Source organism: Vombatus ursinus, unplaced genomic scaffold, assembly GCF_900497805.2.
Source record: "Vombatus ursinus unplaced genomic scaffold, bare-nosed wombat genome assembly UNPS02001419.1, whole genome shotgun sequence".
NCBI lineage: Eukaryota > Metazoa > Chordata > Mammalia > Diprotodontia > Vombatidae > Vombatus > Vombatus ursinus.
In genome coordinates this window covers 5229023-5256599 of record NW_020941197.1, presented here as the reverse complement: position 1 = coordinate 5256599, position 27577 = coordinate 5229023, and the positions used below count along the sequence as shown (strand labels likewise).

The following is a 27577-nucleotide window of genomic DNA, read 5'->3' as shown; positions in this document are numbered from 1 at the left end:
GATAAGGAATATTTACAGTAAAGTTCCTAAATGAAACTGGAGAAAGGCACCACTGAAAACTGCCTTGCACTGGGTTTTCAACTTTTTCTGTGTCATAGACACCTTTAGCAGTACAGTGAAACTCTTCTCAAAAAGGTCAAAAAGTGACCCCTTCTCAAAATTATATTTTTAAATGCATACAAGAAAACACATAGGATTGCTAAGGAAACTAATTATATCAAAATACAGTCAATAAAACATATATTTTTTAAATTCACGAGGCAGGTTAAGAATCTCTGTGCTAAAAAGACATGGTAGGAATTCAGAGAAACATTAAACTCTTAAGTTTAATGAACTGATGTAAAGCAAGGATGTAGCAGGTAGGAGGTACAGTGGAAAGAGCAACAAGCCTGGAATCAGGAGGATCTGAGGTCAAATCCAGCCTCAGACACTAGCTATGAGACCTTGGGCAAGTCACTTAACCCTGTTTGCCTCAATTTCCTCATTTGTAAAACAAGCTGGTAGGGCAGCTAGGTGGCGCAGTGGATAGAGCACCAGCCCTGGAATCAGGAGGACCTGAGTTCAAATCCACCCTCAGTCACTAACTAGCTGTGTGATCCTGGGCAAGTCACTTAACCCCATTGCCTAGCCAAAAAAAAAAAATTTTTTTTAATTTTTTTTAATTAAGTAAAATATCTGGAGAGAGAGATAAAGCAAACTACTCCAGAATCTTTGCCAAGAAAACCCCAAATGGGATCATGAAGAGCCAGAGATGACTGAATAACAATAACAACAAAAATAAAGCAAAAAGAGCAGAGCCAGGAGAACAATATACATAGTGACTACAATAACACAAATGAAACAACACTGAAAAAAAAAAGCAAGATTAATTGCAATGACCCATCTGGACCCAAAGTAGAAATGATAAAACTCTCTTCTCAGGAGAGAGTTAAGGGACTACAAGAGAGCAATATTGCATATGCTGTCAAACTGGTCAGTTTTTTTTAAATTTTTTGTTTTGATTTTTGTTTCATTGTTGTTGTTGTTAAAAGGGAGAAATCAGGAAACATCTGTGATGTAAAAACAATCAATAAAACTTTTTTTTTTTTTAAAGTAAAGGGGGGAAAAAAGGTACGGTAGCAATGACGAGTTTAATAATCAATCTGGTATTATTGCTTTGAGATCTGGGGAGCCCTATTCTAGACCAGAAAATATATCAAATTATAGCTACAACCTAATTAATGCAAATAAAGAATTCCCTTAAGTGTTTACAGGTTGCCAGAAGTCTGACTCTTGGATAAGTGAGTTATTATCATATTGTGTTTGAAACATATGATTACAGTTGCATTTGTAACATTTTAAGACAGCAAATTCAACAAATGCAATTTTCTTTCAGATCACAAGTTGTAACTCTGTGGGGACCCCTTTAAACAGGTTCACCATACTTCAAATAAATGAAACAGAAATGGAATTAACTCACCTACTGCACTGGTCTTCAGTAGAAAAGTAAATTTGAAAGTCATCAGAGTTATCATGGACATAAAGAAAACAACACCGTTCATCAAACTTGGATATGCTGGAAAATGTTCATTAAAAAGAAATATTACATATAACTTGGGGTATAGGGATTGTAAATTTACTGGAGAATTCCTAAATTACTATAAAACTTCCATTTTAAAGACTTTATGTCCCAATGACTTGCCTAATCAATCTTTGATTTCCATATGAATAAAGCTTAAATGAAAAGTGTCTCTCTTGCCATTTTGAGTCTGTGTTCACCAATTTAATTCAACAAACATTAATTAAGCATCTACTCTATCATACAGAATTGGGCAAGATATTGTGAGGGAGACAAAGGGCATGTGCAGAGAAAAATCACAAAGAGAGTTTTTGTTTCCATTAAAATGGAATGAAATGCACAAAACAGTAAATAGTTGTCATTTTTCATTCATACTGACCTTATTCCTCTAATGGAGGAGGCTGTAAAATTCCATTCATGAATTTGTTTCTGTAGGAACCAAAGACACAAGTCAAGAGTTCCATGTTTGACAGCAAAGTATAACATAACAGGGTCGTTCTCTCTTCATTCAATATTCAATTACATATGCTAGTTTTCTCAGCATGATATATAATTTTACATTTTAAAAAAATCTTCATTTTACTATAAAAATAAGTAGCATAGAATAACAGAAATGTATTCCTGAGTATCATAAAATTGATTTAGATCCATTTCCACTTACAGCAGAAAGTCTCTATTTTGGTGTACTAGAAAACTCCTCTCTCTGAAGGATATAATTACACCATTCATCTTCCACTGACTTGTCAGAAACCACAGAATGAGACCAGAATGTATTAATCTAACAAAGCAGTGGCAGCACAACATATCTAGAAAAGCTAGACCAAGGATGAGAGATCAGAACCATGGGAAGCAAGCACAAAGCCTGACAGCTAGACCAATGATGGGAGGTCAGAACCATGGAAGCAAACGCAAAGCCCTGGAAAGCATTTTCCTTAAAGAGAATTCTTTTCTTTTTCCTTTTCCTCTGTCTTATTCCTGATGTGCCAGATAAAAAATAAGTAGCATGGAAGGAGATCTAAGGGTACAGGGAAGGCTGCCAAGAGGGTTCTCATTGCTTGGTAGGTCCAAGCAACATAGCCACAGGGTCACATAAGAGGGTCACAGGCTCCTAAGAGACTTCAGGATTCACCTCACTTTTGGGGGCCTCAATTTTCTCAGTTACAAAATGAGGGGGTTGAACTCAAGGCATCTAAAGTCTCTCTTAGCTCCAAGTCTTAGGCTCCCATTCAAATTATTAAGAAGGCTTTGGGGAGGCACTTTGTGAGCCTTGAATGTGAGTTATGAGAGCTCTATGTATGTGAGCTCTAGGTTATATGTCTCAGGCCATCCTGGATCAAGAGGCAGAGTTAAGAGTAAAACCAGATTAAACTATATGGACAGATTAAATTATATGGAGGAAACTAAACTAGATCCAAACACAGAAGAGAAATAATAGCACTAGGATGATTCTGAGAAAAGGAAGAACTGAAGTCTTATTCTGCCTTTGGGTAGGCATCATTTGGGGCTGACTGCACTGATTGAGTCAACCCAAAAATTAGTGCAGGCTTACAGAGCACTTACAGAACTCAAATATAAGGCAACAATTAATAAGTACCTATTCTTCTGTATCCCAAAAATATTTTTTTAAAGGGAGGAAGGGAGGACCTGTTTGGACAAAAATATTTATAGCAGCTCTTTTTGTGATTGCAAAGAATTGGAAATTGAGGGGATGTCCATCAAATGGGGAATGGCTGAACAAGTTGTGGTATATGATTATAATGTAATATTATTGTGCCGTAAGAGATGATGAGCATGATGGTCTTAGAAAAAGCTAGAAAGATTTACATAAACTGATGCATAGTGAAGTGAGGAGAACTGAGAGAACATTGTACATAGTAACAGCAACACTGTATGATGAACAACTGTGAATGACCTAGCTATTCTCAGCAATACAATCTCAAAGGACTCCTGATGAAAAATGCTATCTGTCTCCAGAGGAAAAATGGTCTGAATGTAGAGTGAAATATACTATTTTTCACTTTCTTAATTTTTTATTTTATTTGAGCATTCTTCCACAAAATGATTAAAAAATATGTTTTACACAATTATACATGTATAATCAATAGTTGATTGCTTACTGTCTCAGGAAGAGAGGGAGAAAGAGGATTTGAAACTCATTTTTTCAAAAAAATGAATGTCAAAAATTATTTTTATATTGGAAGAAAGAGAAAATATTATTAAAAAATAAGTACCTATTTTATTTAAAAAAAAAAAAAGCAAAAACAAAAAATCAAGTCCTTGCCCTTGAGGGATTTACATTCTATTGAAGAGATAATAACACTCACATGAGTAAGTAAATACAAAAATGGCTTGAGAGAGAGAGAGAGAGAGAGAGAGAGAGATGGAGCGTTAATAAATGTGGGGATCAGGAAAAGTAGGAGGTGGTCCCTGAACCATGCCTTTAAGAAAAGTGGGGATACTACCAGGAAATAGCAAGGAGGGAGTTTCTTCTAGTCACAGGGAATCATTTGTGCAAAGGCATGTGATATGTCATGAAGAGAGACAGTTACTAGGATAATAAAGCAACATTACTCAATACAAATACACCACTCAGTTCATAGTACTAGGGAATGGCCCAATTAGAGATCAAACACCCTAGCATGGGTAAATATTACAGGTTAACCAATCATTGCAGAGGGGTGAAGTACAATTGTATCTGGGTTCTATAAGCAATACCAGTGGGAGAAAGAGGGACAAGATGGCTAATAGCTCCAAACCCAGAAACAGTTATAGCCTGTTTCTGTCCCACACAGAACCAAGAGATCTCCATAGGTTGATGAGATCTTCTGGAATACCAGAAGGGCACTATGACAGGTGCTACAAATACAAAATAGAGGAATAAATAATGATGAGGATGAGAATAATCGACATTTAAAAAGAAGCTTAAAGTTTGCAAAGTACTTTATGTACAATATCTGATTTGAGCCTCACAACAACACTGTGAATCAGGTCCTGCAAGTATTATAGATAATCTGCATCAGGGGAAGGAATGATCACTAGGGGCTTGGTAGTTTGTAGAAGGACTCATGAAAAAGACAGGACTTAACTTGAGCTCTTGAGAATTTATGAACCTTACATAAGTATGTGTGTGTGTGTGTGTGTGTGTGTGTGTGTGTGTGGTGTGTGAGAGAGAGACAGACAGAGATACAAAGAGAGATAGAAACAGAGAGACACACAGACATCTGAAAGAGAGACAGAGAGAGGGAGACAGAGAGAAAGAGAGTGAGAGAGACAGAGAGAGAGAGAGAGGAAGAAAGAGAGAGACAGACAGAGGGAGAGAAAGGAAGAAAGAGAGACAGAGACAGAGACAGAGAGAGGCATTTAAATGTTCGGGGAGGAGAATGAGCAGAGCAATAACTAGCAATTTTGGCACCTGGGGGAAATATTACAAAAACAGTCCTTTAAGTCAACTTTAAAACAAATTCAACTGGTGTAAGGGGTGAGGAAAGGAAAGAGATTTTGGGACACAAGATGGAATGCAGGGAGAAATCCATTGGTGAAAATAGAAGAAAGGGAGAGATCAAGATCTTGGGGTGCCACAAGGCCGTTCTGGTAAAGGACATCACAGAAGGTGGGGGGATACCAGGGGAGCTGACCTAGGGTGCAGCAGAATTGGGGCAAGGAAAAAAGTATACTATATAGTCATCTTGTATGTTAGCTAATTATTCTTCATAGCTAGGTGCTAAGCTCAGTTGTTTCTATCTTGTTGAAGACGTGCTATAAGCTGTATATAAATTTCTATGCCTTGGGGCAAAGTTTCGGTTGCCTTGTCTGAGTTACAACTCTGGAGAAGGACATCGTGGGCAGGAACACGGATATGGAAATAGGAATGTGTACAGCCTATTTGGAGAGTACAGAAAAGCCAAATTTGACAGGAGTGTGGAGTTCATATAGTACTCAGCTGCAGAGGCTTTTGCTGAATGTCAGGCGAAAGAATTTGGATTTTAACCTATAGGCCAGTGGTGTCAAACAGACCCCTTCAGGCTTCATATTGACTTAGAAGATCAAAACTAACATTATGTATGTTTAACTGGGCAGCTAGGTGGTACAGTGGACAGAACACTGGGCCTGGAATCAGAAAGACCTGACTTCAAATACAGCCTCAGACACTAGCTATGTGACTTTGCACTAGTCTCTTAACCCTGTTTGCCTTAGTTTCCTCATCTGTCAAATGTTCTAGAGAAGAAAATGGTAAATCACTCCAGTATCTTTGCCAAGAAAACACTAAATGGGATAATGAAGAGTCAGACATGACTGAACAACAACAAATGTTTTATTGTTATTTTTATTTATTTTGTTAAATATGTCCCAATTACATTTGGCAAACTCCATCAGTTTGCCACCTCTGCTGAGGAAATGGGTAGCTACTATTTTTTTGAGCAAGAAGAGCACATGCACAAATGAACCAATGTGGCAGATTATTCTGGAGGGAAGGTTGGGATGGGGTACACCCTCCTCCTAGCCCATCCAGAAAAAAAGTTCTGTCTCTGAAATCCTCTTGTTTTGAGCCACACCACTGCAAAGGCATCATTTTAATCTTTTCAGAAAGAGATTTCACTCTAATTGGTACATGTTCAAAGAAAAATGTCCTTCTTCCAACAGGCAAATTCTCTCGAAAAATCTACAACCACACATGAGCTTTTAAGAATATAAATGGAAACAATGAAACTGAATGAAAACATCTTCCCAAAAGTAAAAAAAAAAAATCTTTGCTGTGTTCTTGGGTGCTTACTCTAACATCTCTTACAAAATATTTCCTCAGAGAAATAAACACTAAATTGTTCCTTTTCACCCCACCACTCATTAAAAATAGCCTCCAGCATTCTCACAAATAGTAAGCTATTTTATTTGTCCATGGAAATTTCTATTAAAAGTAAGAGATAACTACAGAATTCAAACAATTAGGGCAGATGGATAAAACAATTGCCCAAAACTTAAAATAGTTTCCTATGAATATTTTATTAGTAGTAGTGTTTTAGTAGATACTTCTCAATAATTCACAACAGATGCTTAGCAACTGTCACCCTCAATGTCAGAAAGTAGCAAAAACCTAACCAAGAAGCACAAATTGTTCGGCAATTTCAACAGAAATACACAAAAATAAAATGGTAATTTCAATAATAATAATACCAGTGTAAGTTATACCAAATGAGGCACTATTTGCATTCCCTTGCTGCTTACAAAACAAAAAGGAAACAAATAAAGTCCATTTGCTGCATAAAAAAACTACATCAAATAAAGGATGGTGATGAACACTAAAGCAGCCATCTCCAACTTCTTCACTTCGTTTTTCAGAATGTCTAAAGTATTCAATACAGAGAAGGCGTGAATTACACAGCATTCCGTCATTATCAATGACTGTGCTGACTACATTCTGAACCATGACAGCAGTGCTCCTGGCTTCAAATATTGGATAGAATTACTGGTCTACACTTGAGATGTTCATGACTCCATCTATTTCTGGTTAGATGTTTCTATTTTAGATTTGGGAATTTGCTTACTCTTCTTTATATGTGTTTTATTTCTGAAGGCATTTGTGTTTATATTTGCCCTTGTTCTAAATCATGTTCAATTTGCATGCTTCTTTAAAAAAAATCTTTATGCATTCCTACCAACTTTGGGAGGGAACGCTGCTAACATATGGATACATATGGCTAGAGGACAAACACGTGTAGTAATAAAACAGAATTGTTTTATAAAAGGAAAAAAAAATGAAGCCTTTTTAGGTACAAAGGGAAAATGCAAACCTGTTCCCTCTAAATACACACAAATTCTACATTACTGTGCAAAATGTGTATGACAATCTACACAAAAGCTCTCTCTAATCTATAGTTTTACTATTTCAGTAGTTAGCAGAATTCAGAAGTTATCCATTTTAATAACCAGCCTCTTTGCTGTTACACACACACACACACACACACACTCCGTCTCCCATTTCCTGCCATTTTCACTGGCTCTCTCCCATGCCTGGAACTCTCTCCCTCCTCATCTAGGCCAACTGGCTTCCCTGGATTTCCTTCAGATCTCAGCTAAAACCCCATTGTTGCAAATTCCAGGTGTGGGAGATAGCCAAGGGGATGTGCCTTGCTCTCCTTATTGTTCTGAGACTGGGGACTTGGGCTCTTCCAGCGAAAACACAGATATTTGATTAAAAAGTATTGAATGGCACAAAGAATGGCTGTGATTTATTTTTCTTACCATTTCTGTAGGTGAGACATGCCATAAAGAAACAGTTCTCTCCTCTGCCTCCTTGTTTATGGAAACATAAGAAGGCTGGTAGACTTTGGTTGGCTCAATCACTAGAACCTGAAATAAGAACAAATATTTGTAACCTATAGGAACAAACACGCAACAATAGTCATTACACTTATATAATTGTATACACACACATACACACACTCACACACACACACACATATGTGTGTATATATATATATATAAGTATATATAACATATACATTATGCTATAAAGCTTCAGGAGAATCTGCGAAAAACAAGGAAGGAGCAATCATTGACTTGCAGGTACTAAGCACTTGCAACAAGGGTAGAAAATGAAAAAACTAGCTTTGGCCCCTCCTGCCCTTATGATGCAAACCAAGCACTAACTGGGTGCTAAGACTTCTTATCCTATTGTTGTTATTCAGTCTTGTCCCACTCTTGGTGACCCTGTGGACCTTAGCACACCAGTGGGGTGTCCATAGGGTTTTCTTGGCAAAGACACTGGAGTTATCAAGCCTTGATTTGTAACCTTTGCTGATTTTCAAGGTGTAAGTGCTCAAATCCTTTAACACTCAGGATTCCATCCGACTCCAGCACACCCCTGGGAAACCATCAGACTGGAAATACCTTGAAGGCAGGGGGCTACCTCACCTTATCATCTACAACAATTGGTTGTAACATCACAGGAGCTTACTTTTTTAAAAGTCTAATGAATAAACTTTAACACTTTTCCTAATTATTTTAAAGCATATTCTTGAATATGTCTTTCAGAATTTTTTAAGTGGTAACTCCTTTACCCAATCCAAAAACCATGTGAAATGTCTTGAAGATATGGATTTTAGAATAACATACCGGAAATCTCAGTCCATTCGTGATTTCCTTTGTTGCCTCAAAAATTATATCCAGCCAGAAGTTGAGCAGCTCCTGTCTATGAGAGTGTTCAATGGTGAGTTTCTTAAAGCGCTGAATTAGCTGCAAGTTCTGAACTAATGACCGCAAATACCTATAGGAAGAGAAACATAAAGAAATTAGACCCCTCAGGAAAAAGAATTTAATTATACCTGAGGTCTGATTTTTACTGAGTTGTGAGTCCATCTACATAGTCAGCTTCCTGGCAAAAGTCTTATTTTTCAAGAGACTTCATAAGGATGCTCTGTGTGCCTTTCTTGGTGATATATTCAGGTGAAAGGACCAAAAGGTAAAGCTAATTGTAAGTTCTCTTACCTTTTAATGAAACTGTGAGCTAAGAATAAATATTCCCTCGGTAGATATCCTAACTGCCCCGACTCAAGTAATGAATGCATGCTATTCTTTGTCTCTTCACCTCTGGAAAATGGGTTTTGTTTTCTTGCTAGAGGGGAGATGGTGGTAGTGGTTGTTTGTCCTTTGTTATGAAGAGGACCAATGATACCATAAGGGTGACGTCTTGAGAAGGGAGGCAGGGGATCAAGCAAGGGAAACACTTTGAAGAGGTCCTCCTGGTCTAGAGAGGAAGCCTGCAAGTTTCTCCCTCCTGCCTCGGGATGTTCTCAAAGACTGAAGAGGCTGGTTTGGTTCAGGAACCAAACTCTAGGACCCTTGGACCAAGAAGGCTCAACCCTGGGCTGTCTTACACAGGAGAGGTGGGGGAGATTGCATCATTTGCCTTAGTGTGTCTGTTTACCTCGCTATCTCTTACTTCTAGAAGGTTCTGTTCTATTCTTGGGGCTCTTTACTTTTGTGGGCCTGATGAATTTGGAAAGATCAATAGTTTAAAGGTCTAAACTGAAAGCATGGAGGGCCCAGAAAGAGCAAAAGCACCCTTCCCCCTAACCCATTCCAAAGGAGATCTTAACAGAAGGACTGTACTGGTTATACTGGCTTCCATCTTCCTTTAACAAAGAATTCAGAATGCCAAACCAAAGATGCCCATCATTTCCCATGACTGAACCTTTTCCTAATAATAATAGCTAAGGTTTATATAGCACCTCCTATGCACCAGGCACTATACTAAGCAATTTACAATTATTATCTCATCTGATCATCACAACAACCCTGGGAGGTGGGTGCTATTATTATCCCCAGTTTACAGATGAGGAAACTGAGGCAAACAGAGGTCAAGTGACTTGCCCGAGGTCACACAGCTAGGATGTACTTGAGGCTAGATTTGAACTCAGGTCTTCCTGACTCCAGACCCAGCACTCTATCCATATCAGAACATCATGAACAAAGAGAGCTGGTACTTGATGACTACAGACCTACGGAACTCACCAGATCGGAGGCTTGAGTTTAAATAACCTCTCTGCTGCTTGCACTGCTTTCCCTATGTCATTGGCCAACATGCTTACATTGAAGAACTGACCAACATCCCAGTAATTGTTCATTTTTTCCAAGCTTCCTTTTCTTCCCAGCAAACTATTCAGCCGGACACCTTAAAAGTTTCAAATTTAGTCAAGATTAGTTCACATAAACAAGGACACCAAGTGAACAGAACACTGGCGGCTTGAGTCAGGATTCCACCTTAGTTGCTAGTGCTATGATCCTGGGCAAAGAATCAGACCTAAGACGCAGTTTCTCATCTATAACATGGGGACGATAACATCTTCTCTGTAGAGTGTCGTTGTGAGGATCAAACAAGATGATATAGGCAAAGAACGTTTTGTGGTAAACTGTCAGTGTGAGTTATTAGTACTAAAAAAGACAGGATAGGGCCTGAACCAGTGATTCCACTGCTATAGGGAAATCCCAGGTGAGGAAACTCCATCCCTTGTCAATGCAGATCAGCACCTTCTCTATGACTTAAGTCTTAATGAGTAGCCCAGAGCAAGGAGAGGGTAAGTCAGTCACCCAGGGTCACCCCAAATATGTGTCAGAAGTAAGACTTGAATCTCCATGTCTTCTTGGTTTTGAGGCTGTCTCTTCATATCTTATGACATATTGTCTCTCTATTATTATATAAAGTCTAAGTTACTGGAATAGTGCGATGTTCAGTCTAAGTCATTTAATTCAACAAGCATTTAAGCACCTACTGCACAAAGCCCCGTCCTAAAGCATTCACTAAGTGCCTACTATGCACAAGGCACTGTGCTAAATGCTGGGGATGCAGGCATAAAACTAAAATTGTCCCTTTCTTTTTGGAGCTTACATCGTTTCAGGGAAGGAAAATGGGGCAAATGCATGTACAAAGAAAAATAAATATGAAATAATTTTAGGAGGAGAGAACCCTAGCAATAGGCTTCTCATAGAAGAGGGCCCCTGAAATTATGCCTTGTAGAATTCTAAGAGGGCCATGCACAGGTGAGGAGGAAGTGCATTCCAGTTAAGAGTAACAAAGATCCAGAGGTGGTAGATGCATTTCCAATCTCACAAAACAGCTAGTGGGTCAGTCTGGCAGGAACTTAAAGTGCTTAGCAAGAAATAACGTGAAATAAGTCTGTAGAGGGAGGCTAGAGTCAGTTTATAAGGGACTGTGAACATCAATTTGAAGAGTTTACATTTGTTCCTATGGGGAAAGATTCTTGAGGAGAGTGGCAGAAGCTGTGCTTTAGAAACACTGCTGTTTTGCTACGCAGAGAATGGATTGTAGAAGGGTGAAACTAGGAGCAGGGAGACTAAGTAAGAGGCTGTTCCATTAGTCCAGGTGAGAGGCGATGAGCGCACAAGTTAGGGGGTTGGCCATGTGAGTGGAAAGAAGGAAATGGATTTGAGAAATCTTCTGGAGGCAGATTCGGCACCTGATTGGATATGGAGGAGTGGGACAGGAAGAGAGGGAAGAATGACTTTGATGTTGTGAACCTGGGCAAATGAGATGTGAGTCACCGATCAGATTGTGGAAAAGGCAGTTTTTAGTCAGGTGACTGTCCCTACCGTTGGAATTGTTGTTACTATTCAGTCATCCATGTCTTCATGACTCTATTTAGGGTTTTCTTGGCAGAGATACTGGAGTGGTTTGCCATTTCCTTCTCCAGCTCATTTTACAGATGAGGAAACTGAGACAAAGAGAGTTAAGTGACTTGCCCAGGGTCACACAGCTAGGAAGTGTCTGAGGCCAGATTTGAACTCAGGAAGATGAGTCTTCCTGACTCCAGGCCTGGCATTCTATCCACTGAGCCACTGCTATTGGGTTACCAAAGAGCAAATGATACATCACTTTCTGTAATACACAGCTGGCTGTGAGTGAATGATTTGCATTTTTTTATTTGAAAAACTGACTTACTAAAAAGAATATCAAAATAAGACTCATAAAGAGCTTTACCTATTTTCCTCAGTTCCATAGAAGTTTCAAATTGTTGTCCAGCAACTATCAGTAAAACAGCCAGATTAATTCCAGAGTAAAGCGACGACTGGAGCTCAAATCCTTTTCGGTACCTACGACAACAAGCACACCAGTATTAACCACCACATTTTCTCCTACTGAACTACTGACCTGAAGAACAAATTTAAATGAAGGAAAGGTCACTATCACTCAAAGATTTCCTCAGGCTCCCTCTTCATGTTAACCAAATAACAAATCTATTAATGTTAAACACCTTTCATGTCTTTGAAACTGGTAAACAAATATTCAAAGGCAGCCACCAAAAATCATCCTCTTCAAAGCTAATTGGGTTTTTGTGCATAAATGATTAACTCGCCTATGCCATCCAACCAAGCTATCTGTTACAACACTACAACACAGAGAAGCTTCCTTTTTTTTCAATACAGAGTTGTGGGGGGGAAGGGGTTTCCCCCACATGTATAGACATACTATGGCTCAATCAGACAGAATGTCTACATTAGATTTTTTTTTTGTCCGTGTCTACACTAAAAGGGCAGCTGGGTGATACAGTGGACAGAGTGCTGGGCCTAGAGTCAGGAAGACTCATCTTCCTGAGTTCAAATCTAGCCCCAGACACTTCCTAGCTGTGTGACTCTGGGCAAATCATTTAGCCCCATTTGCCTCAGTTTCCTCATCTGCAAAATGAACTGGAGAAGGAAATGACAAACCACTCCAATATCTTTGCCAAGAAAACCCCTAATGGGGTCACATAAAGTCAAAAACAACTGAACAACAATAAACATTAAAAAGTACTTCAAAAAGCACTATTATGATTACATTTTCAAAATGCTTTCTTTCTTTTTATTACTATCATAGAGATAGAACTGAAAGAGATTTAAGGGGTTTAAGTAGTCCATTTTACAGATGAAAAAACTGAGGTCCAAGGAAGATAATTGTCACCCAGGTAATAAGTGACAGAGATGGTTTTAAAGGCAAGAGTCAGTATTCTGAGTATCAAAGTCAACCCAAATGCTAGGAAGAAGCATTTTCAAAAAAAAAATTTTTTTAGTTTAATATACATATGTGACCCTGAGCAAGTCATGTAACTTCCCAGTGCCCCCTACCCCCAGACAACTAAGGATGAACCAGAACATTTGAGGGAGTTTCCATACCACTCAATTCCCACACAATGAAGTCACAGGTCTGCACTCCACCCAACCCACAAAAACAGAAGTATCTTATGAAGGGATGAGGAGAAGTAATAGCTCTGAAGATACTGTATAAAGTCATTTCCGCTCCCTCACCAATATTCACATGATACACACTTTGGGAATGAAATCATACAGAAAAGCGCTATCAATGGCATTCTAAGAATAGTCAGCCTGAACACAGAGAGGGTTGGGGAATCCGGTTTTCTCAGAACCAAGTTGGTGACACCGAGACCCTGGTGTTAGTTTTGATACAGGCCTCTCTCAGGCGAGCCGAGGATCAGGCTCGGAAGTGTGGCGGTCTGGTAAGAGAATTGGCTCTGTAGTCAAGTGGACCTGAATTCAAATCCCTCACCTGCCATCTGCTGCTGTGTGGGTTTTGGCAAGCCATTTAATATTTCCGGGCCTCAGTTTCTCTGTTAAATGAGAGGGTTGGCCTCTGAGGTTCCTTTGATCTAAGACCCCACAAGGGAATGAATAGATCAAGGGTTCTTAGATAATTTCAGGGGGAGGTAGTGGACCTGGCAGACGAAAAAGAATGGCATCTTAATTTTCACTGCCCTCTAATTTAAATTTAGGATTTCCTTCAATTATATTAAAATAGTACCGTGAAAAGGGGTTCATAGATTTCACCATACTGCCAAAGGAGTCAGTGAGAAAAAAGCTGACAGAGCTGCAGAGCAAATGGATAAATTCTAGGGTTTTCACACCTGGTCACCTGGGGGGGGGGTGAAGGAAGTGCAACCTGAATTAAAGTTATGTGTGATCGCCAATACACTGCACTGAGGATCATCAAGAGACAGGTATACACACCTGTCCTCTATGCTCTGCCTTGTACATATCTGCCTCCCCAACACCCACCCTGACTCCTGAAATCCTGTACATACGTGGACACACACACACACACACACACACACACACACACACACACACACACAGCCAAGGGGCCTAAAGACAAGGAAGGAATATGAATCCTGAATCATCTGAATGGAAATTGGGTGCAAAAAAAACAGAGGGCGTGTTCTGATCCCTTTGATTCCTATGGTACTCAGACTCAAGGATTCCTACTTCTACCTGTGATAATGTTTTGTTTGTTTGTTTGTTTTGTGAGGCAATTGGGGTTAAGTGACTTGCCTAGCATCACATAGCTAGGAAGTGTCTGAGGCAGAATTTGAACTCAGGTCCTCCTGATTCCAGGGCTTGTGCTCTATCTGCTGTGCCACCTAGCTGCCCCAATAATGAAATTTTTAGTAAGTCTATTATTGTAAAGCATCCTTTTCATTAACAGAGTTATTATTAACTATATGAACGACTTGAGACAGTGATCCACCAAGATTCTAGAGCACCCATGATGAAGAATGCTGCCCACCTCATGACAGGGAGATGATAGCCTCAGAAGCAGGATGAGACACAATTTTGCACATGGTCACTAAGGATTTATTATCCTCAACTATGCTTATTTAATACTGGGTTTCAAATGTTTTTTTTTTCCAGTGGAGGAGGAGTGGGAGAAAAAAATTGATAATTAGAAAAAATATGTAACTGTTTAAAAAACGATCAATAAACTACAAAAGTGAAAATCTTGGGGTGGGGGAAGACTATGTGATTTCATTGCTACAAATTCTCCCTCCATGCCATAATAGGTGATCTTCATTAGTTGCTTTGACCCAAAAAAATCAACACCTGGTAGTCACTCTAGCAAAAATTAAGCTACACTAGTTTCTGGCCAACAGGCTTTGGACAGACCTTTCAGATCTCTCTTTCTCTTGATATCATCTTCAAGAACCAAGGTCTCCTCCATACCGTTGGAGGGCATCAGAGTGGGGTTTTATCAGAGAAACAGAGATATTAGTGAAGTTATAAAGGTCCTTCACATCTACATGATGCTCTACGCTTCTCAAAATACTTTCACAAAGATGTTTCTCTCTTTTTTTTTTAAGCAATTAGGGTTAAGTGACTTGTCCAGGGTCACACAGCTAGTAAGTGTTAAGTGTTTGGTCTGAGACCAGATTTGAACTCAGGTCCTCCTGACTTTAGGGCCTGTGCTCTATTCACTGCGCCACCTAGCTGCCCCAAAGATGTTCCTCTTAAGAGCAGCGGTTATGAACCTTTTCTGTGCCATGGACCCCTTGGGCAGTGTGGTGAAAACTCTTAATCCTTTCTCAGTATAATGTCTTTAAAGGCACAAAATGAAACACATAGGAATACATAAGAAATCAATTTTATTGAAAGTTATTTAGTATTTAATATTAAAATATTAAAAAAGCAAGTTCCTAGACTCTGTGGGGGTCCATGTGCCTTGTGTACCCTGCATTAGATCCTTCGATTAGGACCGAATGAGCTCCACCAGGGATATGTTACTATTCCACTTGACAGATGGGGAGCTGACACCACAATGAATTTAAGTAACCTGCCCAAGGATATACACAGCTAGTTAGTGGTGAAGGTGACACGAGAACCTAGATCTTCTGACTCTTAATTAAAAGCTCTCAATGACAAAACATAGTATGGAACTGAATGCTGTGAAATAAAAATGTTTTAAATAATAGTAATAGATAGTAATTATATTGTGTTCTAAGGTTTGCAAAGGGCTTTACAAACACTAACTCATTTGATACTCACAATAACCCTGGGAGATAGGTGCTATTATCTTTTCCCTTTTCAGATAAGGAAACTGAGGCATGAGGAGATTAAGTAACCTACCAGGGTTACTTAACAGCAGGTTAAGTGTCTAAGGCTGAACTTGAACTCAGATCTTCCTGACTCCAGGCCCAACATTCTCTCCATTTTACCTATAATTTTTCCTATAATGATCCTAGAACAACCCAAAAGAGAGAAAGAAGAAAACTCCTTCCTCCAGCTTGTTTGCAAAAGTTGGGGGTGGGAAGTGGAGGGCCCATAAGTGTGGAAAATTGTATATAACATTTTACTTTTTTAGTATGTTGATTAATTTTGTGGAACCACAAATTAATACTATGTTCTATTGTATTTTTACTTTTATTTATTTTGTTAAATATTTCCAATTATATTTTTATCTGGTTCAGACAATATATGGGCTGCATTGTTCGATACCGTTGAGAAAACTCAGGCAGAAATTAAGTGACTTGCCCGGGGTCACACAGGTAATAAAATTCAGAGCTGGATTTTGAAACTAGGTCCTCTGACTCCAGACCCCGTCATTCTCTGCACCTTAAGTATGTTTCTCAATCAGCAGCTACAGACAATAAAACCCACAGATGTTGTCATCGTTGTTGTTCAGTTGTTTTTCAGTCACGTCCTTCTCTTCACCATTCCAGTTGGGGTTTTCTTGGCAAAGATGCTGGAGTGATTTGCCATTTCCTTCTCCAGTTCATTTTATAGATAAGGAAGCTGCAACAAACAGGTCAAGTGACTTGCCCAGGGTCACACAGCCTTAAATGCCTGAGACCAGATTTGAACTCACAAAGATAGTCTTCCTGACTTCAGGCCTGGCACTCAATCCACTGTACCACTTAGCTGCCAAATCTATGCAATTCTGTCACCTTTCATGTAAAGTAGAAATTGATGTGAAATAGAATTTAATCTCACCATTCAATGGCAGAGTCCCTGCTTTCCACATCCTTGCAGTCCGAATCAAGGAACATATCCTTATAGATTCTCCCACACAGGCAGAACATATCTGGAGCAGGATGATCACATGTTTGTAGAACCTGAAGCATCACTTGGAGTGCCTTCCCTCGGTCACCGGCATGATTTCTCCTAAAATACATTCATATATCATCATGAGAGGCTGGTGGCAAACAAAGACGATTTTTCATTTTAATCTTGCCCTAGAGGCTATAAAACTGTGCATACCCTTTGATCCAGCAGTACCACTGTTAAGTCTATAAAGACTTAAAAAAAGACATAAAAAAGGGAAAAGGACCTATTTGTACAAAAATATTTATAGCACCTCTTTTTCTGGTGGCTAAGAATTGGAAATCGAAGGGATGCCCATCAATTGGGGAATAGCTAAACAAGCTATGGTATATGATTGTGGAATATTATCATGGAATATTATTATGCTGTAAGAAACGATGAGCAGGATGATTTCAGAAAAACCTGGAAAGACATACACAGTAACAGCAATATTGTATGAGGAAGAACTGTGAATGGCTTAGCTATTCTCAGCAATATAATCCCAAAAGACTAATAATGTAGCATACTATCTGCCTCCAGAGAAAGGACTGATATTGTTTGAATACAGACTGAAGCATGCTCTTTTTGACTTTCTTTCTTACTTTCTTTTTCTTTTCTTCAAGACTTTTTTGTACAAAATGACTAATATGTTAATGTTTTACATGATTGCACATGTATGACCTATTCTGATTGTTTACCATCTTGGGCGAGGAGGGAGAAAAGGAGGGATAGAATTTGGAATTAAAAACTTTAAAAAAAATGTTAAAAACTGTTTTAGCATGTAATTTGGGAAAAAATAAAATATATGCTAAAAAAAAACAAACCCTGCCCTAGAACAACAGTTTTGGTCTTCTGCTTAAACAAACAAAAAAAAAGCAATAACCTGTTTTCCTTTAAAATATATCAAGTATATGAAGATTCAGACACTTATTAAGCATCTACTATGTGCCAGTTACTCCACAATGGGGATAAAAGAAGAAAAATTCAAGCTTCTGCCCTCAAGGAATTTACATACTAAAAGGAAAGAAACTTATATACACACATACATATACACATATATACATATATCAATTGCTGCTGTTCAGTTGTTTCAGTCATGTCTGACTCGGTGCGACTCCATTTGGGGTTTTCTTGGCAAAGATACTAGAGCAATTTGCCATTTGCTTCTACAGCTCATTTTAAAGATGAAAAAACTGAGGCAAACGGGTTTAAATGACTTGCCCAGGGTCACACAGCTAGTAAGTGTCTGGGGCCAGATTTGAATTCACAGATATGAGTCTTCCTGACTCCAGGCTTGGTGCTCTATCCGCTGTGCCACCTCACTGTATGTTTGTGTGTGTGTGTGTGTGTGTGTGTGTGTGTGTAGGTATGTATGTATAAGTGTGTGTGTGTATATATATATATACACACACATATATACATGTATACATATATACACACATGCACATTATATGTATACATACATATGCATGTATAGATACACAGATGTGTGGATACACATATTTTGCCCAGAGTCACATAACTCGTGCCCGAGGCAAAATTCAAACTTGGGTCTTCCTGACTTGGTGATTCTATCCACTGTGATATCTAATTGCTTCATTCTAATGAGATTACGTGGCAGCTGATTTTATCATATTCTTGATTTGGACCCTCCCCAATGCACCTGATGCTTCCTTTCTCTATTCATGAGATTAATTCCTATTCAGTCTACAAATTGTTCCCCTGAGGAAGAGTCCATTTTCTCCCCGCTTATTCATTCAGTAAAGGAAGCCAACCCCTATCCCCAACTGAATAAATTCTGCTAAACATTTTTAACAGATGACATTTATCCTCAAGCTAATCTCTGGATCCTATGGAGAAAAAAATGAAAAAGATTAAACACTTAAGGAGGTACAAAATTTCTGCATCTGCTATGAGTCAAATTTTTTTAAAGTGTCCAAGGTTCAGATTTATGAAAAGGCTGCATTAACCCTCCCGAACTTCTTAGTTGTTAATGTGATTTTAAGCCTTTGGGGTCTAGTTACATCTAGATTTGCCCCACCTTATTCCTTAATTTGAAATTTACTCTTTCCATTCACAACAAAAGGTCATTTGAGGTTGGGGAAACACATACACACACAAATACACATACACACATATCAAACATTTGCAAGGGAAAAAGCAAAGAGAACTTTTGAGTTAAAAGCCACTTTAAGGAGAGCTGCTAAATAGTCCAATCCCCTTGGAGATTAACAATCCATTTCGCTTATCTGCTTATGATTTCCAGACCCCAAGGTATCCAAGAACAAGCCAATATTTCAGAACTGTTGTGTTTAATCAGTCACCAATACGAGTGGTAGCCAGCTGCCTGTTTCGGGTAACATGAGAATTTTGTCAATTAATAGAAACCGACAAACTAAGATCTATTCTACTGAAAAATGGTTTATACAATCTCCCAAGCAACCTTTATGCCCCTTCTCCCTTTTTTCTCTAGCTTTCCCCCATTCTCCACCCAATAAAAATTCTTTTTTTTTTTTTTGCTTTTTAGTGAGGCAATTGGGATTAAGTGACTTGCCCAGGGTCACACAGCTAGTAACTGTCATGTATCTGAGGCTGGATTTGAACTCACGTCCTTCTGACTCCAAGGCCAGAGCTCTATCTACTTTGCCACCTAGCTGCCCCCTCCAACAAAAATTCTTAATAAAAGTTAATGAGCAACAGGAGGTAGGTGATTTGCATTTAACTTATGTTGGGGGTGTGGGGGGGGGGGAATGAAGGGGAAACTATAGTTTTTCAAAGTTTTGGTTTTATCGGGTATCCTATAATAAATGGCCTAGGAGCCAAAAGACTTGAGTTTGAGTTCAGCTGGGTGACCTGAGGCAAGTCATTTAAATTCTCTTGAATCCCATTTTCCTTATTTGTAAAATAAGATAATAATGTCAGACCTTATACTTTTCCATGGGGCTCTCATAAGAATCAAAAGAAACACTTGGAAGCACTTTATAAACTATAGGTTATTTTTATAATCCATGGAAGAAGAAAAGAAGAGAATATACCTTTCTTTTTTATTTTTCTTGCCTTTTTTTGCAACATGGCTAATATGGAAATATGTTTTACATGACTACACATGTATAATTGAAATACTGTTTGCCTTCTTAATGGATAGGGAGGGGCTGGAGGGAGGCAGAGAATACAGAATTCAAAATTTTTTAAATGAATGTTAAAAATGGATATATAATATATTTTTTAAAAACTAAAAAAAAAAAAAAAAGGAATGGAGTCAGAGGACTTAGGGTCCAAATCCTACTGTTAACACTTACTGCCAGTGAGATCTTGGGAAAATTACCTAACTTTTTAGAGTCTCAGTTCTCTTATATGTAAAAATGAGAGAAGCTAGGTGGCACAGTGGATAGAGGGCCAGGCCTGGAGTCAGGAGGACTTATCTTCATGAGTTCAAATACAGCCTCAGACACTAGCTGTGTGACTCTGGGCAAGTCACTTAATCCTGCTTGCCTCAGTGTCCTCATCTGTAAAATGAGCTGAAGAAGGAATGGCAAGGAATGGCACTCAAGTATCTCTGCCAAGAAAACAAGAGTCAGACATGACTGAAAAACAAAAATGAGAAGGTTAAACTCAATGACTTCTAAGGCCCCTTTTAGCTTAAAAGCTATGAACCTATGAGGGATACTGTCTACAGGAGTGAACAAATTCCCAGATAAAAATCCATGGTCATTCAACTTTTTATCAAAATTATAAATTCTAGAAGTAAGAGACCATGTCCCCTAGAATGTCCTTTGAACATATTTGCAATTGTCTAATAAATATTTGTCAGTTGATGGGTTGTTATATTGGATTCCAGGTCTGTCACAGGTGGTCATGCAGGCCCCCTGAATTCTGCTTATTTCAGCCTTTTGATCAAGTCTTGATATTATTGTAAAACCAACGCCTGATTCAACTTCAGTGGAATGTGACTAAATGATTGCTCCAAATGCAGGTAAGAGACACTACCTGAAATGAGACTCCTCTTCATTCTTCTTCAGAGAACAAAAGAATGAACTCTGGACAGTTTTTAGCAAATACAGTAAAAGGAGTTGGCTGTTAGAGAAGAAAATCACTTCCACCAGCTTGAATCTACATATTGACAAGGAGAGCTTCTGGCCGAAGCAGCAAGTTTGCTAATTTTACATCAACTTATTTGCCAGAGTCTAAGAAATCACATAATCACCCAAGGGAAACTCTTCTGACTCTACAAACGAAAACTGTCTAAGGCCACATGATGCAAATACTATTAGTGTGTTCTACTCATGATGTTTCGATCCCTAAGCTCTCTTCAGTCTGAACTTAAACGCATTGCTTTTACTTACAACAGAGCAGTGTCCTCCAGGAGAAATAAAACTTACATGTCATTGGTTGACAAAAAGTTCAGGCCAGGTCATCAGTTCAGGCCGTGAATGGAATTACCAGCTGATAGCTCTGCTGATGATCTGCCTGACCTACTAGCACCATTAGTAAAATCCTAATCCCTGTGTGTCATAAGGGCAAAGAGGAGAAAGGTTACCTTAGTGTAAAAAAGTCATCTAAATTTTTCTCCCTTTTGGAACCCAGTGGAAATGTACATTCTAGTTCAGAGTTTAGGTACTTTGCCAGCAAAAGCTGGTTGCATTTGGAATTGAAGAGGGCATGGGTTCAAATCCTGACTCAGTTGTCTACTACCTGTGTGACCAAGGATGTCTTAATACCTCTAAAAGCTTCAGTTTTCATCTTTAATATGAGGGGTTTGAACTAGATGACCCCTAAAGTCCCTTCCAACTCTAAATCTATGGTACAACCCACCTCTTCTCCCTCTTCCAATCATCCATTGATGTTGCCAAAACTATCTTCTGATTTTTCCATGACTATTGACTATTCCATTTTCTTCTGAGAACTATAAAAAGCATATTATAGTATACATATTTTCATTAGCATATTGATCCCTCTAGGCACTCTTTGTTCCACTCTCTTCTGGGTCAGCTTGGTGAGGCAGTGCTGCATAGAGCCCTGGGTCTGCAGTCAGAAAGACTCCATAGACATATAATACCAAGGAAAGCTAGAAATCAAAACTCAGGCTTTATGTATCTTATTTTTCTAACATTACTAGGCCTGAAATCAGGAAGACCTGAATTCAAATCCTGCCTCAGACATTTATTAGTTGTACGACATTGGGCCAGTTACTTAACCTCTACCTTAATTTCCTCCAATGTAAAATAGGGATAATAATAGCACCTACCTCTCACAGGGTTGTTGTGGGAATAAAAACAAAAAAATATTTATAAAGCACTATACAAATTCAAGCTATCATCATTATTATTTTTATTCTAGGTCAGCATCTTCTTAGGTAAATTCTTTCAGTGATTCCTTCTAATCATCCAAATCCTGACTCCCAGAATTCTCTCAAAATGCATACTGAGCTAAAAATGACTTCCTGAACCATCACAAAAACTCTCTCCCTTTCACCATTCAAACACCTCCTCAAACCCCACCTATCTCTTCCCAGTAGTCTTCCCCAGTTAACCAAAAGAGGAGATCCCCCTGGAAGTCCCACTTTCATGATGCCTTCTTTCCTCAACACTCAATACATATAACATAAACAACTGCTCATTTGATTCTTAATTTGTCCATATGATTGGGGTGGGGAGCAGAAGGGGGCAGTCCAGACCTGTGAGTTCATACACACAAGGAGAGTTGCATCAAGTAAATTCTTTTACCGATTCAAAGCAGTAACTGATCTGCAAGTTAGTCTTAAAAGACTTTCCCCATACCCAAAGGGCAACCAGACTGTGCATACTTTTGATCCAGCAATAACCACTACTAGGTCTGTATCCCAAACAGATCATAAAAACGCGAAAAGGACCCACATGGACAAAAACTATGTATTGCAGCTTTTTTTGCAGTGGCAAAGAAACAGAAATTGAGGGAATGCCCATCAACTGGGGAATGGCTAAACACATGGTGGTATATGAATGTAATGGAATACTATTGTGCTATACGAAATGATGAGCAGGCAGACTTCAGAAAAACCTGGAAAGACTTACGTGAACTGATACAAAGTGAAGCAAGCAGAACCAGGAAAACATTGTACATAGTAACAACAATGCTGTGCAATGATCAACTATGAAAAACTTAGCTCTCCTCGGCCATACAATGATCGAAGACAATTCCAAAAGAATCACGATGGAAAATGCTGTCCACATTCAGAGAACGAACTATGAAGTCTGAATGCAGATCGAAGGGTACTATTTTCCCTCTTTTTTTGGTTTTTTATTTTTTGTGGTTTTTTCCTTTTGCTGTATTTCTTCTTTTACAACATGAGATATGTTTAACATGACTGCACATATATAACCTATATCAGATTGCTTGCCATCTTGAGGAGGGAGGAGGAGAGGAAGAGAGAGAGAAAAACTTGGAACTCAAAATCTTATAAAAAATGAATGTTGAAAGTTATCTTTACATGTAACTAGAAAAAACAAAATACTATTTACTTTTTTAAAAAAGAAAGGAAGGAAGGAAGGAAAGAAATGAGGGAAGGAAGGAGAAGAAGAAGAAGGAAAAGGAAAAGGAAGAAGAGGAGGAAAAGGAAGAAAGGAAGGAAGGTAAGAAGGAAAGAAGGAAGGAAGGAAGGAAGGAAGGAAGGAAGGAAGGAAGGAAAGAAGGAAGGAAGGAAGGAAAGAAGGAAGGAAGGAAAGAAGGAAGGGAGGAAGGAAAGAAAGAAGGAAGGAAGGAGAAGAAGAAGAAGGAAAAGGAAGGAAGGAAGGAAAGAAGGAAGGAAAGAAGGAAGGAAGGAAAGAAGGAAGGAACAAAAGATAATTTAAAAGAAAAAGAGTTCCCTGGGGAAAATGGGGAGCTAAATGAATTACTAGGACATATAGTCAGTATCTTATCAAAGATGGAATTTGAACTCAAATTTTCCTGACTCCCACACAGTTCAATATCCACTACAGCAGTGGTGTCAAACTTAAATGGAAACAGATCCTTAAGGGCTGTATGTTGACTTAGAAAATCATAAATTAATATTATCTGTGTTAGATTATATTTTTAAATTTAATTTTGTTAAATATTTTCTGATCACATTTTAATCTGATTCCAGCCCCAAGTGTTCTGTGGGCTGCATGCAGACCAAGGGTCAGGAGTGTGACACCGCTGCACTACATTATATATTTTGGTTGTTCAGTCATTTCAGTTGCATCTGACTCTTCATGGCCCCATTTGGGGTTTTCTTGGTAAAGATGCTGGAGTGGTTTGCCATTTCCTTCTCCAGCTCATTTTACAGATGAGGAACTGAGGCAAGCAGGGTTAAGTGACTTGCCCAAGGTCACAAAGCTAGTAAAGTATCTGAGTCTGGATTTGAACTCAGGTCTTGCTGACTCCAGGCCTGGCACTCTATCCACTGTGCCACCTAGCTGCCCCACTGGACCATAGTATCTCCACTATGTAATCAACTTTTTGCAGTATTTTTATAGTTTCAATTTATATTTTCCTACAACTGGTGTAGGAATTTACTGCTGGAGATGTATGCCCCAGGCCAATGGTTTGCTTTATCTAGCTTTTGAAAACAAAGACATATGACCAGGAATTTTTAAAAATAGAATTTTAGTGTAGTTTAGAATTTTAGTCTTTCATCACCATGTTTAGTAAAATGTGTGTTAATCATTGGCAAGGCAACCAGATTATTTTTTTTTCTTTTGCATGACCCTAAAAATCACTCAGAGTACTGAACAATTTCCCAAAGCAATTCAGTGTGATATCCTCTTATTAAAAAAAAAAAACCTCTGCATCCAAAATGACACAAAGAGTTATATTTCAGTTGCATACCATAATCTAGGTGTCATGAATTTGCCATTCACTTGGTTTTTCTACTGTTTTTTTTTCTTTCCAATTATTTGCAATTTAAGTGAGAAAGCCTTTTAGTATTCTGAGACTCAATGCAACTAGTAACATGCCATCTGCAAAAAGGAGAATTTAGAGAATCTCATCAATGACAGAGAATCCTTTCACTACTGGGCTTCACCCAGAGCAAGACATCTTCTCTGACAATGACGGAAACTTAAGATGTGCTGATGGTTATACTCAGCAGGTCACCGAACAAAGTTTTCTCTGCAGTGTCATCTGCTGAAAGATCGTGTGTGATTTTAACACAGGTGTGAGAGCAGCTCTGTTGGAAGAAGATTTTTACAGTAGTGTTTTATTCTACTGAGTCGAATTTTTTTTTTAGTTCTGCAAACAATGGACCCACAGGGATCTTAAATTTTCTGTATCTAATGTCTCAGGCAGTTGTGTGATCTGCTGTAGAAAGTAGTCTAACATCCTGTATGCTTGTCTGCTCCTTTCTCATGTTATCACCAAGAATACCCTCAACATGTATATGAACAATCCTCATAAAAACTTTTAACTAATGAAAAGGTAAGCATATGGCTCAGTGGCAAATGATGTCTTCTCAAATGCCTACTCACCATTTTGCTTCTGTAAAAATACCATTTAGAGCACTAATTGGCTATAGGTTGAAAAATCCCATAACAACAATATTCTTCAGTAATACCTTTTTTGGGGGAGGGTTCAGACCCATAATTTCGTCGGTGTTATAGGTACTCCTATTGAGAAAACCACCTCTTCCAATACAGGAAAAGGAATATTTTTCACAATTATGGATAGCGGAAGACTTCTCAACCAAAGTAAACAAAGAAAGGAAATAAAATGGGCAATTCTACTGCATAAGATTGAAAAGTTTTTTGCACAAATAAATCAGTTAAGTAAGAATTAGAAGGGAATCAGTGAACTAGGAATACATCTTTGTTACAAATTTCTCTGATAAAGGCCTGGCGTATTAGGTGTCTAGAAAATTCATACAGATTTTTAAGAACAAGAGACATTTCCCAATAGATAAATGGTCCAAGGATACAAATAAGCAGCTGTCAAAAGAAATGCAATCACATGAAAAAATGTTCTAATAATAATTTATGTAGCACTAAAGGTTTGCAATATGCTTTACATATTATCTCATTTGATCCTTACAACATCTGTGGTGTAGATACTATTTTATTCCAATTATAGATTAGGAAACTGAGGCTAAGAGAGGGTAGGTGACTTGCTCAGGGTTACACAGCTACCAAGTGTTTGCAGCAGAGTTCAAATCACTAAAAATAAAAGAAATGCAAATTAAAGTAACTCTGAGATTCCACCTCACACTTAGATTGGCAAAAATGACAAAAAAGGAAAATGACAATTTTTGGAGAAGTTGGGGGAAGTCAGGCACACCAATACATTGTGGTAAAGCTGTGAAATGGTCTAACCATTCTGGAAAGCAATTCACCCCAATTATACCTCAAATGCTGTTAAACCGTGCATGTCATTTGACAGAGCAATACTACTACTAGACTTATAATCTAGAGATCAAAGACAGAGGAACAAAAATATTTACAGCAGAACTTTTTTTCATAGCAAATAACTAGAAACAAAGTGAGTGTCCATCAATTGGGAAATGATTGAATATGCTGTGGTAGACAAAAGTAATAGTATATTATTGTATCATATTGTACCATACTGACAAAAGAGATGTACTTGGAGAAACCTGGATAGAGTTGCATGAACTGATGAAGAGTAAAGTGAGCAGAACTAGGAGAATTTACAAGACGACTACAACCTTGTAAAGGATAACTATTTTGAAAAACTTAAGAAAGCTGATCAAAGCAATAATCAATTATGACCCTAGAATGGAAAGTGCTTCTACCTCTTGGTGGAGCAGTAATGGACTGTAACAGGTACAGAATGTAACAGACATCTTTAGACATGGCAAATTCAACATAAATTTGTTTTTCTTGACCACCTATGTTTGTAACAAAGGAAGGCTTTTCATCAGGGGGATGGGGGTGCAACGGCTGGAATAATGTTGTGGGTAGAAATGAGGTTAGTAATAGTAACAAAAAAAGATAGGAGAAGAAGAGGAAGTTCAAATGATGATATAGACAAGGAAGATGTGGTTAGCACAATAAAGTTAAATTTCATATATACGTATATGTATACATATACATTCACATACATATACTTTAAAATCATTTTTTTCTTCATTGCATACAGAGATATTCATGTCTATTTTTGATGGGTTAAATATTTTAATTAATTTTTTAATTTAATTAATTTTTAAAAATTAATTTTAAATGCTACAGATCATCATTCTTTTGGTATCATTCCCAATTTGATATATCTTGAATATCTCTCCTTGAGGTGGCTTCTGTATTGTGTTGCCTCCAGCACAGATTTCTTCTACATGATTTGGTCAGGTTCAGAAACTTTTTGAGGTGCCATTTCCATTTTTTCAATGGAGCTGAGATTTCATCAATGTGGGCAATCCTTCCACTAGCACAGATTGTAACCTATCCATGCCTTCTCATCCTTACTCATGTTCTCCCAAAGGGTCCCCAAAGAGGCTGGAGGTCTACCTCTAGGTCTTTTCATATTTTGTGGGTACCAAGAGAATTGAGCCAAGAAGACCAATGGAAGCTTACTGTTTTTATTTTGCTTTATTACGCATATTTAGAAGAACTCTGTGTGTGTATGTGTGAGTGTGTGTTTTCCAATAAAAAGAGAGGTAAAAGGCAAAAAAAAATTAAATGCTTTATAATAAAAAATAGTTTTTTAAGGCTACTGTGATAG

The 27577-nt window shown here is 38.3% G+C and overlaps 1 protein-coding gene across 1 annotated transcript in view; it reads right to left on the bottom strand.

The window, feature by feature from the left end:
- The window catches only part of MAP3K15 (mitogen-activated protein kinase kinase kinase 15), a 150108-nt gene that overhangs the window by 51244 nt on the left and 71287 nt on the right, over nt 1–27577 (bottom strand). The window contains exons 7-13 of the mRNA XM_027866203.1: nt 16826–16996; nt 12051–12163; nt 10067–10226; nt 8669–8819; nt 7796–7903; nt 1938–1987; nt 1460–1555 (exon numbers count right to left, since the gene is read on the bottom strand). Coding sequence (XP_027722004.1) covers nt 1460–1555; nt 1938–1987; nt 7796–7903; nt 8669–8819; nt 10067–10226; nt 12051–12163; nt 16826–16996 — 849 coding nt within the window. The remainder of the gene's footprint in view (nt 1–1459; nt 1556–1937; nt 1988–7795; nt 7904–8668; nt 8820–10066; nt 10227–12050; nt 12164–16825; nt 16997–27577) is intronic.